Genomic DNA, 19404 nt, shown 5'->3' with positions numbered 1-19404 from the left:
CAAAATAAGTGGTCAATAGGCCTTATACGATAGCTAATAGGCCTATTATCTATTAAAAAGGGTGCAAGTTAACAGATATTATATGTTTTACCGACTTACAGTACCGGTTATTTTGTCCAGGGTCACCGCTGCTCTGATAACACTTGGGACTGCAGGGAGGCTCTTTGGTGTTTTGTCTCGGGAACCCTTCGAGTCCATGATATTTAAGAAAAACCATTGGCCCCTGGACTCGAGGGATGGCGGCTCTTGATTCGATCTTCCAGCAACCCTCCAGGCCACATGTTGATAGCCCCAGATTTGACATGTGAGGTATCAGCTCTCCCTCCCAAACATGTGAGGAGAAGGTGTTTCCCGAGAGATATCCAGAGGATTGACTCACAAGCCACATCTCGTCGACTTCCTCCAAGCATGTGGTGTTGAAGATGGGTGGAAAAGGAAAACCATCGGTTCACGCTCGGCTATCCTCTCTTCAGCTGCCAGCAAGCTGAATCCCACAAGGAAATCCCTCCCTTTTGTGCCGTTGAGCTCGTGGACTGTCCATATTTCTCCGAATCGGAGTTCCCCAACCCTCTCAGCCAGCACAAGTTGTTGAGGTCTTACACTCGCCCGGACCGAGAGATGCTGACAGGGACACTCTCCAGTAGATATACACCGCTCAACGCCTCCATCCCGATCATACCGGATAAGCCAAAGATGAACACTCCGTAGAGAGCCGCAATTTTGCGCAAAGAGACCGGGCGTGCCGGACCCATCATCCGTGTCGACAGCTTCCCCTTGATGGTGAGAAATCTAGCGTACCTGTATGGTTCCCGGCAGAGGCTCATCTTGGCACATTCCCGAAACCCCCACCATCGCCGCTAAAGCAGCCTTGCTGTACACTATGTACCGAAGAAGAGGGGCACTTCCAACAAATTCAGATGGCGCCGATCCCGTCCTCTGTGGATAATATCACATAATTTTTGAAATGACACCTTCGTTTCCCACCCATTTCATGACTCTTCTCTTTTTCATACTGGAAGCCCTGTTTTGCGAGAATACCGAGACCAGCAGGAGGAGAACCTCGGGTCTTCGGTCTTCCTGCGTACTGCATACTATTCGTATCCCGCGGGGCTCGCGACGGAAAAGCCCGGGAGACATATTCTCAGCAGTGCCCCCCAATCCGATTCCGGACCATTGACGTGACGTCTTTTTGACATCAACGACTTCTTCCGCGCTTCTTCTGTTGGACCCTTTCTCTCAACGGGGTTCCCAGCAGACCCGACAATGTGGCGGCGGCGGCGGCGCACCTGTCAAGTTCGCAGAGCTCGCCCTGCTGCTGCAACGGGTAGACCCGCACTCCGCCGCGGTATCCGGATATGGGAAACAATGACTCTTTTGAAACGTGAAGAACAGAGGGGGGGAAAAAATCGACCTGTGATTCATCAGGGTCCCCCAGGGGTTAGTTAGACAATCCCGATGGAGGCCAGCCAGGAATAGAAAGTTTTTCTCTCCCGGTACTCGCGTGCTGACTGACAGCAAGCTCTTATAAGCTTGAAGATGGACCCCTACTTTTTCTTCGTTCCATGACGTCTTGTCTGTTCTTACTTGCTCTTGCTTGTCGTTCTTGCTAGCTTTAGCTGTCGTGTCATCTTTTTGAGTTGTTTCTTTTTCTTCGATACGCTGGTGGCAAGCAAACCAGAGTTGGTTTGATACATTCTCGACTTACCTCAACCTTCCTCGTGCTACCCACCTTATACAAACAAGCTGCTTCATATTGCGACTTCACCACACATCACCAACTCAGATGCCCTCTTCCCTCACCCGGTCCCTCCCACGGGGGCTGACCGGCTCCTCACCCCGTCAACTCTCCCTCTCAACCTCTCTAGCTCCCGCCTCTTTAGTCTCCTCCCGGAACTTTAGCTTCAAGAAAGGTCAGCCCCCCCCCTTTTCCCCCTCCCTCACAATCTCTTAACACCCCCCTCAGGCCCCCCCACCAAAGAAAAGGTAATCATCCTCGGCTCCGGCTGGGCAGGCTACTCCCTAGCCCGCACCCTCTCCCCCACCAAATACGACCGCATCATAATCTCCCCCCGCCCCTACTTCGTCTTCACCCCCCTCCTCGCCTCCACCTCGGTCGGCACCCTCGAGTTCCGCACCATCCTCGAGCCCGTCCGCCGCCTCCCCGGCGGCAACATCAACTTCTACCAAGGCTGGGCAGACGAGATTGACTTCTCCCGCAAGACTATCACCGTCGAGACCAACGCCGCCGAGGAAGCCGCCTCCAAAACTGTCGTCCCACCCCCCGGAGGGCAAATCCCGCTCCGGGACAAGGGAGAGGTTATCGAGGTCCAGTACGACAAGCTGATCATTGCGTGCGGAGCCTACAGCCAGACGTTTGGGATTGAGGGGGTAAGGGAGCATGCCCATTTCCTGAGGGATATTGGTGATGCTAGGAGGGTGAGGCTACGGGTGTTGAGCCTGTTTGAGCAGTGCTCTTACCCCAGCAGCAGCAGCCCCAACAGCAACGGGCATGTTCTTACCGATGATGACAAGAGGGCTTTGTTGCACTTTGCCGTTGTGGGCGGCGGTCCGACGGGGATCGAATGGGCGGCTGAGCTCCACGATTTTATCCGTGACGATTTGGGAAAGATGTACCCCGAGCTGATGCGCTTTGTCAAAATCACGGTTTATGATGTCGCGCCAAAGGTGCTGCCGATGTTTGACAAGGCTTTGGCGGATTATGCGATGGGGCATTTTGCCAGGCAGGGGATCGAGGTCAAGACGGAGCACCATCTGGAAAGGATCAGGCTTGCGGATGGGAAGTTGGGGAGACGGCACGGGGCGGTGCGGATCAAGATTAGGGAAGTCGAGGAGAATGGGGGGGAGGTTGGGGCCGGGATGGTGGTTTGGAGTACGGGGTTGATGGCTAATCCTCTGATTGCAAAGTTGGCTGAGAAGGAGGTGGTGGTGAGTAAGAGTAAGAATCCGATGACGGGGGAGGTGCTGGAGAGGAGGAGGTTGGTTAGGGACAAGAGGAGTGGGGGGTTGGTGGTGGATGGGTATATGAGGGCTTTGAGCGTGGATGCTGATGCTAAGCCTGAGGAAGGAAATGAGTTGGAGAAGAAGCCGTTGGATGGGGTGTACGTCATTGGAGATTGCAGTTTTATCGAGCATGACCCCCTCCCAAAGACGGCGCAGGTTGCTGCTCAGGAGGCGCAGTATCTGGCTAAGGAGCTGAACAAGGGGATTTCACCAGGTCAGGACGGGAAGGAGTTCAAGTTCAGGAATTGGGGGACGATGACGTATCTGGGTGGGTGGAAGGCCATTCACCAGAGCAAGGCCGATGAGCTCAAGGGGTGGGTGGCATGGGTCCTTTGGAGGGGAGCCTATCTCACCAAGGCGATGTCGTGGAGGAATAAGTTGCTCGTGCCGATTTACTGGGTAATCTCCTGGATCTTTGGACGGGGTATCAGCCGATTCTAATTTTTGTTGTTCTTTTGCGGCATGGAGTTGTGGGCTGGTTGGTCTGGCTTTGGCTTTCTGCATTGGGGAGGGCGGCATATGCGTAGTTGTGCATAGATACCAAAGTTTTACGAGCCCTAGTCTCGTGCCCTGCATTGAGTCACTTTTATATTGCTCAGATAACTGGTGATGGCAACGCCTCGTTTTGGACTCTAGAGTCAACCTGAAGATATGGAAGTTTGGTAACTTGGCGTCACTCTCAGCCATTTCCATTAGCTCATCACGTCAGAGTTCCACATGGAGTCGAGGTGGAAAATCGGTCATGTCAAATCAAAAGTCTATTTTCAGCGCTCTTTTTTTTTGTCTGCCAGATTCCAACCCTAACCCTTCCTATGCCGTGGCATCACCACCACCATCTTTCTCCTTGGGGCCTTGTAATTTCTTCTCATCGTCTTTACCGTCTCCATCATCTTTCTTCTTCTTCTCCTCCTCCTCGCCTTTATCAGCCTTCTGAACCTTGACCTTCTCGTCCTTTTCATCAGCATGGTCCAGTCGAATGCTCTTCAATGTCTCACTGATCCCCATCAACGTCTTCTCCACCCCAGCAGCAGCTTGTTTCGTCTCCGCAACCGCGGCATCCTGCCATTTTTTCCTCATAAACTCGATATCAAAGATCCTCCCAGACGGATCCTTGATCACGGTACCCCTTGCCCCTCTTGCGCCAGCTGAAGAAGGACCCGCACTCGATGGACCAGCTAGAGTCAGACTTGGACCACCAGAAGAAAGCTCCCTCTCCATCAAACGCCTAAAACTAGGACTGACCACCTTCTTTGGGGTCTTGTCCGTATCCATAGTGCCAACAGAGGACCTGAGCTGTGCTTCTACCGGTGGAGGGGGAGGGGGGCGTGTAGGAGTCGGGATGGAGACCCCCTCGGAATTTGCCCTGGGCTTGGGAGAGGCAGAATCCGGGAGACGGGTGCGGATGGCGGAGTCGATGTGGTCGCCGTGACTCTTGTTTCGTTTGTGTGGGGCGGGTGTTGATGCCTCCTGCTTTGGCTCTTGGCTCTGCTGCTCCTCCACCGCATCGAGCTTTTTAGTGATTGGCCGAAAGGGGAGGCACACGGGGATGCTGATGCCGCCTGACCCGGGAGGAGTGGTGGGATGGGGTGATTTGGGAGTGTTATCATCTTCGGGATGATTGTTTGGTGGTGGTAGAAAGTCGGCGATGTGGGTTGGGGCTGTTGTCTTGTGTTCGTCAATTTCTTCCTGCGTCATAAACGTCTTGAACCGGCGGACCTGGGGAAGGAGACTGGCGGTGCCCGGTGTTCCGGAGGGAGTAGGAGCGGCAGTTGACGTGGGCGTTGGTTCTGGTTGAGGGGGTAAAGGAGGAGAGCGCGATTCGTGCCCGGTTGGCCGGTTTCTATTGTTGTCGTCATCCTGCGACTCTGTAAGTGTGAGATATCTCACGCTGTTCCTCATCAGTGCCAAAAGCTCAGGGTCAGGCTTGTCAGGATCATCAGAGGTACGTCGAGCATCAGAAGCTCCAGCACTTTTGGCTTGGTTGGGGCCCTCAGTAGGTGGTCTGCCATCCATATTGATTTATTTTTCCGTAGTGGCAACAAATCCTGCGAACTAGCCGGCCAAAGTATAGGTGAAGGCTATCTCTGGAGCGCGGACCTAATGAATGACGAGAGTCCAACAAGACAGTGCCTGTGGAAGGACAACATGTTGTCTCCCAAGATGACTGTGCTCGGTTTGCTGCAAGTGACCAGTATAAGTTGGGAGGCAAAGAAAACAAGCTTGTTGCAGTTTGTTCTTGCGTCAAATATCACAGGCCGATCAAGCCTTCTTCTTGACGCCTATCTTGGTAGGCACGGCGTCGATTTTGGTGTCGAGATATTGGCCTGCTCGGGCCTCTTTGAGCCATGCAACCTCAACTGGCTTGACGTGCTCTCGCACAAAGTCCACAAGACCTTTGGCCTGCGGAGCATCTTCTCGCAGAGCTATGCTGGAAACTCGAGGAATGCCCAGGGCTGCGCTCAGTTTGTCCTCACATGCCTTGGAGATACCAACCAACCTGACAGCCTTTTCTGGCGGCTGAGACCGAGAAGCGAGCGCAACCATCTGGGGAAAATGGCAGTGAAACGCGGACGACTGACCAGACCGGGCCACGAAGACGACGCTGTACGGCTTCGCGTCCTTGCCAGACATGGTTTGGAGAGTCCTGGAGATATGAGACAGGCCCACGTCTACGTATCCAGCAAGCTCCGGAGTTGGGGGAACAGGGTCTTCATCTTGGGCACGCTTGCGTTTTCGATCTCTCATGCCTTTTGATGGCGTGACAAATAATCTTCGATGAGTCCCAAGAGGCGAAAGCAAACTGAAGGCGAGGTTAGTCAGAGACTTGAGATGAGACATCTAGAGTCACGGGTACGAGAGAAACAACGCACTGGCAGAGGAGCTCCAAAATTACATCTTGGTCTTCTTGACTTATTTGTGGCCTGTGGTGGTACCGGTCAACATACGGGTCGGGTTGTGACAAAGAACTCATGGGCCGTTCCATACCACTCGACGACAGAAAATGGGGTGTCCAACGTGTGGACAATTCTTTTGCGTTCCATTGTTTGGTTGGCTTTGATACTGGTATCTTGCAGAAGGGGATACTGGGAAAAAAAAAAAAAAGAGGAGTCAGAGTTTCTCGGTTTACGCAGTAGGTACATCTACAGTATTTCGATGTCTTGGCGTACTGAATTGAGTTTACTTTTTTTTTTTGGCGGCGGCGGCGGCGGAGACAGAATGAAACTTTGGTTCCAACGAGCCGGGCCGAGCCAGCAGGTGTCAGCGAACGGCGGCGGCCCACAATTCTCAAGCTGATTTGCTTGGCAGATATCTTCCAGGTTGTCACTTGAACTCGGAAGCATCTCACAGAGGGGCTGCATGCTGGGTTTGGTACTCCCTCAACGGATTCTTGCATGTGTCAATCTCAGTCAAGTAGTCATTTGAGCCCCCGTCTGCAAGATCCGAGAAGGACTTGAATGGGGCACGGATGAGTGGCAGGGCAGCAAAGATGAAAGACAGCTGTTGACAAAGAAGATCCCGAGCCTTCTCTTCCAGAATGCAACCCTACAAGATACTACGTATCTAGGTACGCGTGTGCGTGTCGGAATGATTTAATAGATAGGCAGCTGAAGATCTCGAAGACAAAAAGGCAAAAAAAGAAATAAAAATAAAATAAACGAGCACAGCATAATAACTGACCTCCTCGATACGAATGGTTGATAAAAAGCCGTAGCTAGGTGTTCTTCCAGCACCGTGGAGTTGATGACGTACGCACAAACAGCTGGAGTGCCGGGGCTGTGGATGCTTCCATTTGGCGCGGAAAGCTACCTAGCTTCTCAAGTACCAGCTGAGAGAAGAGCAGCTCGTAGCAGCCTCCCATTGCTCTCAAACCCTCAACAATAATCATACATGGAAGCTGTTTCACCTGCCTGGTATAGATCTGCATCCCAATTGAAGAACAGCTGAAAAAAGAAGGCTGCATCTTTCTCGAAGCCGTCACTAAATACAGAGGTCTGCCCCACCCTGCCCCGCCTTGTCCCCCAGGTCCGCTTAGTGTAGGTTCGCTGCCCCACATCCGATAACTTCGATTCACTCTTGCAAAAGAAAGACTGGAAGAGTACCCACGGGCCAGTCTCGCCATCCCTCATCCATCGAGCATCGGCATCATCCAGATTGTCCAGTACAGCATCCGATCAGCTCCCGTTCATCTGGCCATAGCTCTCTCTCCCTCACACATGTACTCCGGCCATCCATCATCATCATTCGTCAGGTCCCGACTGGAATCAAGGTGAGTTCCGTCTTGTCTTTGCGCTCAGTTTTCCATGCTGGCTAGGTGCTCTGCTGCTCCGTCAGTCCCAGCCCGCCTGTCTGCCTGTTCGGCGCTAGCCCTGTAGCCTAGCCAGCTCTCCACCGAGGGTCTTCCGCTCGCTTGTCGCTTCACAGTCCAGGTCCCGTTTACCACTTACATCAGACCTCCCCCAAAGCTCAACCTCCCCTCCCCCACACCTACTTTTCAGCACCACCAAAAAGGCGTCACGCTTTTCTGCAACGCGGTTAAGTTGGCCGTGAAAGCCAGACAAACAAGCCCTTTTTTGCTGAATTGTTTGAGCTTCGGACAAGGTTCTGCTTGGCTCAAGGCATATCTGCCCTGGCCTGCTCACGTTCGCTTACCGCCACCAAAGCCATCTCAGAGCTTCCGCTCTTTGGAAGCTCTGGTTTTCTTTTCCGCTGCTTAATTGCCCGTGCACCCACCACCACCAACACCACCACATATAGCACACATAGAGCAATCCGCCCGCCCCCACCTAGCAAACCACCACATGCTAACACGTCAAGCCCTGAACAGCTGCCGCCGGGTCTCCTCGAGCGCAGCTCCCTCCGTAGTGGAGCCCAAGCAGCAGCTTTACCAGGTATTTACTTTGCACAAGCCAGATGGCTGGAGCTCTGCAACCAGAAGACTCGCGAGATCGTGCCGTCTCTTCTGAGCCCTGCTCGACCCGCCCCAATCCCTTCGACGACAGCGATATCTCGTCACGGAAACGTCGCCGTACCTCTCTCAACAGTGTTTCCCGAAGCCGGTCGGTAGATACGATAATATCGTCTCCGCCCTCGCCTGCTGCCGGTGAGGTCCCGGCAGCTGCTTTGAAGAGTGACTCGGCCATGAAGGTCGACTCTGACCCTACCATTTCCACAATACCTACCACCCCCGAGCAGAAGCCCCTCGACCTCGATGCCGAGCCTCCTTCAGCATTGACATCTAGGCACGTCACAATCAACGTGAGGACTCCTTCGCGTCTACCCGGAGCTTCTCCAGACTCCCCGTTATCACCATCCTTCAGGGCAGCCACCCCTGCCTCGCCCACCAATGTCGTCAAGCTGAGCATTGAGGATTCGGAGCTTGACATGGCCCAGGAGGATGCTGCGCAGGATACCCCGGTGTCGTCGGCGTCGGGACACAGCAGTCCGCCAGTTGAGGTGATAGCGATACCACCAGATGAGGACGATGATTTTGAGGATGGTGGGTCTATCGCCATTCTGGATGGAAACGAGCAAGACCCCATCGGCTTCGATTCATACCAAGATCCCACTTTGAATTTCCCTTGTCGCGAAGACCATGATTCGTGGCTGGATGCGGTGACCAAAGCCACGAACTACTTTGCAAACCGTAAGTCTTACCAACCACAGCAGTTGGCTTCAAGTCAAGTACTAAACACCATTGCCAGACATCCAAATAGCCCAAAAGCTCCAGGAGTTCATTGAAGACTATTTGGTCTTTGCAGAGAACTCCTCGCACAAGAGATTTGTGATATCGTTCCTTCAACATCTGGATCTGTGGCTGAACTTGCCTGACATTGTCTGCGTCATGGTAGGCCGTGTTTACCCGCCGCAAAAGGAATTTCGAGCCGAAATCTTTCAGTTCTACAAGTGGTTCGCCAAGTTGACCGCCTTCTTCGTCAAGAAGGATGCTTATGACTTCGAGAAGATCGTGGCGGACGAGCAAGGAATTCGGCTCCGTGAGCCCATCACGCCAGCCTATGTATCCGCCCTTGCAGCACTGGTACGGAAAAGAGGACAAGAGAATTATCAGCGCGCCGAGGACGAGTTTTACACCGAACTGCAGCAGGTCATTGGCTGCTTCCAGAGCTACAACACAACACCGGGCGGCACTCTCACCCATGTGTTGAACCTGGCCAAGGCGGAGGTAGAGCTCATCCCCCAATACCCGAAGCTTGCGGATCATGTCACCAATCTGAGCTCGCTCGCCACGGCCGTCCTGGGCCGCTGTTTCTTCGTGCACAGTCACGATAGCCCGCAGGCGGCTCAGCGTGCCAGAGCCCTCATTGCTCGCGGCTACCACTTCTTTCTTCACATGTCAACATCTCTGTCCACCTTTGTGGACAAGGGACCGAATCACTTCTCGCCCGAAAATGCTGCCACTCTCCTCGCGGCTCTCACAGAAATCTACCAGATTGCTCTTCACGTCGACGATGTTGTTCCTCACGAGATCATTGCCAATTTCCGACGAACACACCCGATGCTTGCCACCTCGCACCTGCCTGAAGCCATAGCGCACCTCTGGAAGTTCAATATCTTTGTCAGGCTTATCAAATCCGGCCAAATGCAACTCCGCGTCATGGCTGCCCATCACATGTGCAACGACTTGATCGGCATGTACAAGAAATATCACGAGCAAGGAGAGACGCCAAACATGACAACGATGCGTTTTTACGGGGAGTACCTCCTTCAAACTGGCTTGGTTAAGTACCTTCTAGGGCCGACATGCCACCCAGAGATTGCAGCCGAAAGTCATAACATCATCGGCTTCCTCGTGGTATCACGCACTTACAGCAACGAGCATACGGACACCTGGTGGCACACTGTCACGACCACACAAGACACCCGGATATCAGATGCCTTGATTCTCATGTGTACTCGGTACACGCACCTGTTACCGTACGACGTGCTGCTACATCTCTGCGAGAAGCTCAACACGGTCCCTGCCGATTCCTTTACAGAACCGATGCGGCTGCTGTTGCTGGGTATTCTTCAGCAGCTCATGGAGAAGACCCGCGAGCACCGCACGATTCCAGACCCACCTCCCTACGAGCTGTGTACGCGACTAATCAAGGAATCATCCTGTTTTGGCCCACACTCGCCAGTGGCTCATCCCCTCCTGCAGGAGGCTGCTATAAAGAAGTTTCGTGAGCTTTTAACACACGGACACGGCCCCACGATCGATATTCGGCGGGCCATCGTCATGGACTGCTTGAATGATATTGCCCATCCAACCTGGTCAGCCATCGGAAGCTTATGGGTACTACATCTTATGGCACGGAATCAAATTCAACAAAATTTCATATTGCTGGCCCAGGAGAATGACCTTCCGAGGCTCTTGGTGGAGGAGCTTGAAGCTGCTATTCCGGCAGCTCATGCCGCAGGATTCCCCGCCGTCCTCAGTGGAGCCCACAACCTGCCGCGGAGAGAGCTTCTTGGAGCCCTCATTAGGCACAAGAACGGACTCGTAACGAAGGAACTGGGACTCAAGCTATGGCAGCTCCTGGTGGGGCCTGGAGCATCCTGTCAACAAGACAGGGATGCCGCATGGGAGCTTCTCTTGAGTGCATCGGAGCAGACTCAAATTGAGAATCGGTTCACGTCAACCTGCTTCACCGATTATCTTCCGACCCTGGAGCCCGAGTTCTTTTGCCAGGGCACTCTCGACTTCGTCCGTGCCAAAGTGTTGCCTCTGGTCAATGACCCCGGGAGCATTGTGCTCGATGATGAAGAGAGTGTTGATCATGCGGGAATCGAACTTTTGTGGCACATAGTTCTGACCGCGTTACCCAACAGCACCGTCGCCAAACATGCAATCCGCACACTTGTTCGGGATGTCTACATCGAGAGCAAGTCCATCCTAACATTTTCTTATTACCGTGCCAGGAAGGTGCACCTGGGCCTTGTCCGGCGGTGTCTGCGGCAGCTGTCAGGGGCTGCCTCAAGACTCAAGTCATTTGCAGAGAGCAGCATCGCTAGTGATGATGCCGATGCTATGGATGTCGTGCCCTCGTATCAGGAGGTGCAGGAGCAAGACCTGATTTTTGTGCGTTCCCTGAGCGTTCTGCGAGAGTTTCATCGGCTTCATCAGGAAAAGCCTGCCTTCTGTGCCCCGGATTTGCAATCTCTGATTCTAGACCCGCCGCGAGACGTGGAGGGCGAGTCGGCCGAGCTCAAGTACCAGTCATTCGACGAAACCACCCAGACTCCCGTTCAGCCACTTAGCATTGGCAAGCTCAACACGACAGCGTCCCTTCTGGCTAGTATCCGCCAAGTAACAGGGTTCAACAATTACAGAATGTACTACCGCGGAGCTCCCTTTGTACCCACAGAAGACCAGATCTGCAAGTCTCTCGAAGATCTCCAGATTCACAACGGCCTCATCCTGGTCAAGAAGGATTCCGAGACAGTTGTGTCGGCAAGAGCCCGACCAGGTGCATCTGCGGTAGATGTCGAAATCCTCGGGCACTTTGAAGAGCTTTGGGGATACTTGTCTCTGGAGGAGAAGTTGGCTCGTGAGGTAAGAGCCGGTCACCCAACTCGGTGGAATAACTGCTAACCAACACGACCGTGTAGATCTACGTCTTCTTGGTAAAGCTACCTGCTGACGAAGGCATACTCAAGGCCATCGACACGCCTTCGCTTTCTTATCAAGATCTGTTCCCCGTGGGCCAATCCTTCAAGTCGCTCTATGCCGTGTACGCACTTCGAGAGTACCTGTCTGACCGTTGTAAACGTCTGAACGTGGCGAAATTCGATGCAGGTTGCGAGAATACGCACGAGTCACTTCGCATGTATGCAGACTCACTGACCCGGGTCATGTCGCTGGTTGTTCCCGCAATCTCACATGATGTGGCATCCCAGTGCCCGAGCCACGAGCTGCGGACCGAGTTGGAAACGGCTCTTTTGGACATGTTTGTGTCTCTTTCAACCGAACCGGAGCTACCAGAGGAAGCATCTCAGTACCTCGACGAGGCCTTGCTATCACGACTCTTGACAAATCTGGCCGCTGCGGTCTCGGGGTGTCCGCCCGCTCATGTGAGGAGATGCTTCCAGAGCATTCTTGAGGCTTGTTGTTTGAGCGAAGCCTTTATGGCTGCGTTCTGCGCCAAACCAGAAGTTCCCCCTCTGATCGAGAGAATGTTACTTCATGAACCTTGCTCGCCGGTCAGCAAGAAAACTGCCGCGCTCATCCGACAAAAGTGTGGGATGGAGGACTCATTCGAGGGTCATCCTGCCCGCACCAGAGCTACGGCTTTCAGGAAGCTGTTCTGGCCACTGGTATGCGGGCTTGTAGAACCTGCAGTCAGGAATCGGTCAATTGAGGTGCTCAACTTATGTCTGGACCTCTTCAGAGCAGTGAGGAGCGCACAGCCAGAGCTCCTCGAGGTTGGAAAGCTGTCGCGTCAGTGGTTTGACCTGTTGGCCGCATATGACACCACCGAGGATGTGACCAAGCCCCACGTCACCGATCAGGTGGCCAGTCTTCTTGTTCGGCTGGTGGACGCCCTGATCAACAGCTACACGGGCGCGCAGCGAAGGGAACTCCTCCCAGCAGAGCCGGAGATGGGGCTGGATCTATTTTGGAAACACCTCTTCAATTCTATGGACGAGATACGAGACTATGTGTCTGGACCGCCGATTCTTACACCCCACACCCGAGCCAACCTGATGAGCATCATATTAGCAACACTTGATGCCCATCCGGGCGATCTGCAAGGGATTCTCGATGCCATGCATGATTTGGTTCTTCTTCATCCCCGTAGCGATGAAGACTTATATCACTACGAATTACCCCAGCAGTTCGAGAGGGAAAAGGCTATACGGGCACCTTGTGGTTACCAGGGCCTCCGAAATCTCTCAAACACCTGCTATTTCAATTCGTTGTTTACACAGCTGTTCATGAACCACGAATTTCGAAGATTTATGCTGGGCGCTAAAGTTAGGGATCCTCGCTATGCACAGGCTCTTCTTGTCCAGACGCAGAAAGTCTTTGCGCAAATGCAGGACAGCATCGCGCGCTCCTGCAACCCCGAGGAGTGCGTGGCCAGCATCAAGACATATGAGGATAGTCAGATTGATGTTGGCGTTCAAATGGATGTGGACGAGTTCTACAACCTGTTGTTTGATCGCTGGGAAGGACAGTTCTCTACACCAGAGGACAAGACCCGGTTCCGCTCGTTTTACGGTGGCCAACTTGTGCAGCAAGTCCGGTCTACAGAGTGTCCCCACATCTCTGAACGACTGGAACCCTTTTCGGCAATCCAATGCGACGTCAAAGGCAACAACTCTTTGGCTAAGAGCCTGGAGGCCTATGTCAAGGGTGAGGTCATGGAAGGAGACAACAAGTACAAGTGCTCAACCTGTGACCGTCATGTCAACGCCGTAAAGAGGGCCTGCCTAAAAGACATACCAGACAGCCTCATCTTCCACTTGAAGCGCTTTGACTTCAACCTGCGCTCCATGCAACGAAACAAGATCAATCAGCACTTTGAGTTTCCGGACAAGATCGATATGAGACCCTACACGATTGATCACCTCAGCAACCCCTCGGCCGAGGGTGAGGGATTCGAGGACGTCTTCGAGCTCGTGGGTGTCTTGGTTCATTCTGGAACAGCAGAATCGGGCCACTACTACTCGTATACTCGCGAGCGCCCAAGCAGCAGCGAGCAGCCGACTTGGATCGAATTCAACGACGATGTAGTGACGGCCTGGAACCCAGCGAACTTGGAACATGCCTGTTTCGGGGGTCCGGATTACTCGGTACAGTATCAGTCCAACGGCGTTCAGTACGACAAGCAATACAGCGCTTACATGCTGTTCTACGAGCGAGCATCATCTCTGGCAGCAAGTCAGCAAAAGTACCTTCAGCAAGCCAAGCTTTCGGTGCCACTTCGCGTGCCGGTGCCAGACCGCTTGGAGGGGTCCATCCATGAGCAAAACACGTTATTGCTCCGGAGGCATTGCTTGTTTGACCCATACCAAATCCAGTTTGTGATCTCGGCTCTGATACGCCTCAGGACGATCCAGCCGCTGTGTAGCGATGGCCATAGCCTGGAGACCACGGCTCTGTGGATGGCGATTGGGCACTTGGATCAGGTTGCGTCCCGCGTCAAGGACACTCCTCACTTCTCTGAACTTGCTGCCCGCATTCAAAACCTGGTTCAGAGCTGCGGGTGCTGCTCTCACCTTCTCATCAAGTACTTTGACGAGACTCCGGAGACTTTTAGGGTGATGCTCCAGAGAAATGTCGATCCTGATGTTCGCCAAGGCGTTGGCAACCTAGTGCTCCGAACCATTCAGACTGTCAAGGAGCAAATCCCTTCGTTCTATTATGGGCCAGGAACAGAGGTTGGCGAAGATGACGCATCCGACGAGGGCGGATCTACGGACATTGAGACAATCCTGACGTTGATCAACCAGCTCTGGCTTCACTTCCACACCAACCTTCGATCATGGCCTGAAGTGTTCGGTTTCATGCTGGCTTTCGTGCAGCTTGGTCCTAAAGAACTCGCGGGCTTCGTTGGACACGGCCACCTCGAGTCACTACTGTGGATTATAGCAGCCGATCCTGGCCTCGGCGACTTGCCACCACAGATTTACAGGATGGCCGGGGCAGTCTCTCGGAGACAACAGACTCGAACGCCGTCCTACGAAGCCATCCTCGCTCTGCTGGACTACGTGCTCGCACGAGTGCCGATAACGGAGCCCCACGATAGGACCCGTTATGCTCGTCAACAAGCTGACTCGGGCTCGACGCTCACCATGACCAACGCGGAAGCCAAAGTCCTGTGGATGGAGTGGCCCAAGTACGGGTGCAATATCTTTGTGGATCGACTTATCCTGATTGGACAGAACGAAAAGGCCACCCACTCGATTCTCACAAATCTGATGAAGCAGAGTCTGCAGATGGAGGAAGCAATCTATAGGACGTTGCGTCAGGGGATCAGTGGCAGCACTTCGCATGGCACACTATCCGCACCCTATCTCAAGGTGGCTGGTCAGATCTTTCTTCGTTACGCCAGCGGATTCGGGATGGTCAACGACTTGATCCGCCATGTGACCCAGGAATGTAAAAGCCTACAGACTGCAGAGGGCAAGGCGTTTTTGGATTTCCAGCGGATAGCATTTGATGGTCCGAGAGAGTGTTCGGGAGAGAACGAGGAAGATATCCATCTGATCGGTCTTGAGAACTTGGTGGAATGGGCCCCCAGCTTGCTTGGCTATTATGAACCGGCTGTCGGGGCAGAAGTCGAGCAGTTCTTGCAAGAGAGGCTTTTCACTCACCGCACCTATACTGTGCAAGCCGAGAACATCATATCCGAGGAGGATTCGGACGAAGATGAGGGCATGGGTATGGCTGAAAGGATGAACCAGACTGCCAGGGCACTTGGTCTGCAGTGTCTCTACTACCTACGCGACAACTATGTTATCCGAAATGCCGATGTCTCCCAGCATGTTGTCGCAAGCTTACAGCGAGTGATCACCAAGTGCAGGAAGTACTTCGACCTCGAAAACCCGGCTGAAGACAAGCAGGGCCAAGAGTTCACCGAGCTTAGCACGGGTGAGCACCGAGATGCCTGAGACCTGTTTAATTTATCAGACGCTAACAGCCAGCGCAGTGATCTTGGAGTCGGTGACGAGACTTACAGTCGTCGAGGAGCTTGAGGAAGACGGCTCGGGTATGTACTACAGTGACTCATCCAGCATCGCCTCCAGCAACACGGCTGGCTGATGACCAAGCCTTATTTGCAGACTGGGAGAACTCATCGATCTGCTCTGGGCAGCTCGACAGCTTTGGCGTCTTTGCGGCAAACGCCGCACTGCAGGATGTGGACTTGCAGTGAAGATGGATGGATTCGCACGCTGACCCACGCCGGGTTGAAACTCGACCATCGAATTGAGGCCCCCCCCCTTTTTCTATGATGGATTGATTTACCTTTTCATTATAATTATTACTTTTTTTTTCTCCCTTGCGGCTTCTTTTGATGAAGAGTCGTCGTCAGCGAAAAGACGCCATTTTTCCTTCTCGTAGAAGAGGCCAAACGAAAGGACATGATCAATAAGATCTCTCAACTTGAATTCAGCGCTCCTTGCGAGAATTTTGTTTTTGTTTGGTGAAAGCGATGGCGTTTTTTTAAGGGAGAAGAGCTCACGCCTTGCACATGATGGGGGGAGAAAGGGTGGAAGAGGGTTTTGTTAATTAAATCTGGCATCTCATCTAGGGGGTGAGCATTGGGAATGAACTCGGTTCTCTTTTTCTTATGGTCTGTCTTTGGGTTTTGGGTTCTGGGTTGGTGGGGGCGTTGGTTCTGTCAATGTATTCTCTTTTCTCTCCTAGACCTTTTGGTTTGAGAGGCCCAGCGAGGTTTTGTTTTAGGTATTCACACAATGGGTTTATTATTTCATGGTTAGTGGTGACTGAAGGGCATTTTGGGGGGCGGCGGGAAGAAACACCCACCCACCCAGACCAGGAAAGAGCAAAGAATCCCACAGGGGTTGGTTGGGGTTTAAGAGGGGGTTTTTTCTAGGTTTGGGTTTTTCCTGATACTCGGGGTCAGAATACCTAACTTCCATAGATTAAGAGATTGAGGAGGTTTTGTGAGAGATATCTTGCGCTGTACCACTTACTGCCCTGTTGTTTTGCGGTGGTTGGTGGTGTAGATAGAAAACGACGGGTGGGTGGGTATGTATAAGCTCCAAATTCATTCACCTTGTGCTGTTGGAGAATGCATGATGTTTTGTTGTCTGTCATACGGACAGGCGGGGCGGGTAAATAAGTAGGTGTGAATATATATATGTATATAAAAACTAAATCATCTCTCCAACCCGGTTGTTTATCACCTAAGTACAAGTCTCGACCCTGACCATCCTCTGCCTCTCCGCCACGACAGGGAACAAAAACCCCCACTCTCCTCTGGTGATGGGGCTGATGTCGTCGTAGCCGTTTGGTGTTAGAGGTCCGACTCTTTCCCTTTCTTCTGGTTCGTTATCACCTACCCCACCTGACCCTGACCCTGACCCGTCGGGTGAGAGCATGATTTCGTTGAGGGAAAAACTGGTTTTTGACCACTGGGCTGATGGGGGAGCGGAGCCGTTCCCCGGTTTGGCAGTAGTCAAAATGGTAGGAGGAGGGAACGATCTAACCGCGCTTTGGGGACGGGCGGTGTGCTCTTCTTCTTCTTCTTCTTCTTCTTCTTTTTCTGAGATGGGGGAGTGAGTTTCCTCCTCTCTTGGGGGCAAAGGGAGACGTTTCTCAAAGGTGGTTTGCAGTTTCAACTGCAACAACGCTGGGTTTCTCCCTGGTGGGGCGGGGAAGAGTTTAGGTGTTGTTGTCCTCCTTTCTTCCGGGATAGGGACAGGAGCTGGACGGACGGGAGATGGCAAAAGGATATCATGCGGGGAATTGGAAGGGTGAGAGCGGAGGGGGTCGATTCTGAGGACTGTCCTTTCTCGCTCTCTTGGCGGTGGTGGTGGTGGTTGGTGGTGATGATGGAAGGAGGTGGTGCGGTACCATGCTTCTATCGCCTTGAGGTCAAACTTTTCGTCATCGTCAAGATCATCATCATCTTCGGTTTCCGAGTCGGTCGGGGAGTTGAGCGTGAAAAGAATTTCTTTGTCTTCGGCTACTAATGGCCATGCTGCGCCGCTGGCATCTTTAGTGTCGTCTCTGATGACGTTGCCGCCGTAGGCACGCTCGTACATGCGGCAGACCTGGCTTAGGGAGTGGTCGCAGATGGGGTCGAGCCATCGGTAAGAGTTGAGGAGGATGCTCTTGAGTAGAGGACGCCGGCCGTTGGAGAGGTAGAGGCGGCGGAGCTCGTCGACGGCGTCTTCCAGGCGGTAGGAGGAGCGGGTGCGGGCGTAGGCTTGGAAGGCTGTGCGGAAGGTGTAGAGGGAGTCGAGTGAGAGGAGATTGAGGTGGGATGAGGTGAAGAGGGGCTGGTTTTGTGAGAGCGAGAGGCGGATGAGATCTGGAGGGAGGGAGAGGGAAGAGGCTGAGACTGGTCGGGAGAGCCATTCGGATCTGATCTGGTGGTTAGCGATTGCGGGCGAAGATACCTTGAGGATCTACATACCCCAGCTTGAACTTCTTGGATGTCTTCTCAATTGTCTGAGACAAAAGTCTCTCATCTTTGGGGCTCAAAGGTTCAGCATGGATGAACCTCATGCCGGTCTGGTGTGCAACACTTGAATGCTCAACACTGTTGTCTGACATTACGGTGAAAGGCGTGGCAGGTGTCATGGGCACGCTGCTGCCGCCATAATGAGATGGACTACCTGGCCATCGGAACCGATTGCTGCTGGTGCTGGTGCTGGTAAAGGTCGAGTCGACCGAGGAGTAGGTGGAGCTGGAAATGGCAGAAGCCTCGCTGAAGGCAGGTGATACGGTGCCATCGCTGAACCGATCCAAATGAATATGGACAATCCTCTCTCGTACACTTCCGTCACTCGTTGTGCTGTTGTTGAGCTTGACGAACTGCTTGAGGGCTTCCAATCTCGAGACAGGAGGCAGGGTAGGCCGCAATGCTGCTGTGTTGAGGACGTGCGAGCCTGGCGTAAAGGTCGGAGAGGTAACAATGGTGGATGTCGGCAGTTGGTAGTCGCGGCGAACAACAAGCAGTGTAATGTTGGCCCCCTTCTTAGCCAGTCTCTTCGACGCATAATCCAAGGCCTCGTTGACGTAGACCGGTAGGCTGTCGGCGATGGATGGGCCAGCCTCGAGAGGCGATGAGATCCGATTCCTCATGATAGGCGCCATGGTGTGCTTGTCTGCATATGTGCGTGTGGTGCAAGACGGTCTGTCGATCGGGCTCTTGTTCCTTCAAAGGTTGGTGGCTGACGAGGTTGAATCCTGAGAAGCAGCTCAATGAAGAGGATCCTCAGGAATATATTGGAGAATAAAGTGTCAACAGGATTTCTCACAGCACCTCAGATCTGATACCGATCGATTAATAGATGCGGCATGGGAAGTAAGCAAACGCAGCCTTATTCCAACACAGGAGATGGGCAACCAAAGGAGCGAGGTGAGAAGAGACGGCAAGAAAAATAAAAAAAGACAGTCCACGGCGGCTACCCGTGATTATCAACTAAAATAAAGTCATCACAAGAAACATGAAACGAAACGACGACCATATGAGAGATGAGCTATACCGTGTTTCATTGTTTACGGTTCCGGCTGTAGGGTTTCCCGACGGGATGGAACTTTCCACGATAGAAGAGGGTCAGATGCAGCGTGATGGTGATGGTGGTGATGAATCGACAAGTGAGAAGTGATCCTGCCCAGTTAAGGGCTTCCATAGTAGTGCCTGCATCAGCACTAACAGCGTCGTCTATCCGCCTACTGCA

General features: G+C 53.1%; 5 protein-coding genes across 5 annotated transcripts; 2 read left to right on the top strand and 3 right to left on the bottom strand.

Annotated features, from left to right (window-relative positions):
• Positions 1-1783: 1783 nt before the first annotated feature.
• PODANS_7_1820 (uncharacterized protein) lies at positions 1784-3462 on the top strand (the record flags this gene model as incomplete). Its single annotated transcript, XM_001907806.1, has 2 exons — positions 1784-1910; positions 1964-3462. 2 exons carry the CDS (start codon positions 1784-1786, stop codon positions 3460-3462), a joined length of 1626 nt encoding a protein of 541 aa, XP_001907841.1.
• Positions 3463-3831: 369 nt separating this feature from the next.
• Positions 3832-5034, bottom strand: PODANS_7_1828 (uncharacterized protein; the record flags this gene model as incomplete). Its single annotated transcript, XM_001907805.1, has 1 exon — positions 3832-5034. One exon carries the CDS (start codon positions 5032-5034, stop codon positions 3832-3834), a length of 1203 nt encoding a protein of 400 aa, XP_001907840.1.
• Positions 5035-5280: 246 nt separating this feature from the next.
• PODANS_7_1830 (uncharacterized protein) lies at positions 5281-6062 on the bottom strand (the record flags this gene model as incomplete). Its single annotated transcript, XM_001907804.1, has 3 exons — positions 5281-5844; positions 5888-5942; positions 6007-6062. The coding sequence occupies 3 exons, from the start codon at positions 6060-6062 to the stop codon at positions 5281-5283; spliced, it is 675 nt and encodes a 224-aa protein (XP_001907839.1).
• Positions 6063-7932: 1870 nt separating this feature from the next.
• PODANS_7_1840 (uncharacterized protein) lies at positions 7933-15639 on the top strand (the record flags this gene model as incomplete). The annotated part of the gene is made up of 3 exons (XM_001907803.1): positions 7933-8665; positions 8736-11575; positions 11680-15639. The coding sequence occupies 3 exons, from the start codon at positions 7933-7935 to the stop codon at positions 15637-15639; spliced, it is 7533 nt and encodes a 2510-aa protein (XP_001907838.1).
• A 1260-nt stretch (positions 15640-16899) lies between these two features.
• On the bottom strand, positions 16900-18817 carry PODANS_7_1850 (uncharacterized protein; the record flags this gene model as incomplete). Its single annotated transcript, XM_001907802.1, has 2 exons — positions 16900-18082; positions 18135-18817. 2 exons carry the CDS (start codon positions 18815-18817, stop codon positions 16900-16902), a joined length of 1866 nt encoding a protein of 621 aa, XP_001907837.1.
• Between the last annotated feature and the right edge of the window lie 587 nt (positions 18818-19404).

The sequence above is a fragment of the Podospora anserina genome, chromosome 7 (assembly GCF_000226545.1).
Source record: "Podospora anserina S mat+ genomic DNA chromosome 7, supercontig 1".
NCBI lineage: Eukaryota > Fungi > Ascomycota > Sordariomycetes > Sordariales > Podosporaceae > Podospora > Podospora anserina.
This window is presented reverse-complemented; position numbering and strand designations above follow the sequence as displayed.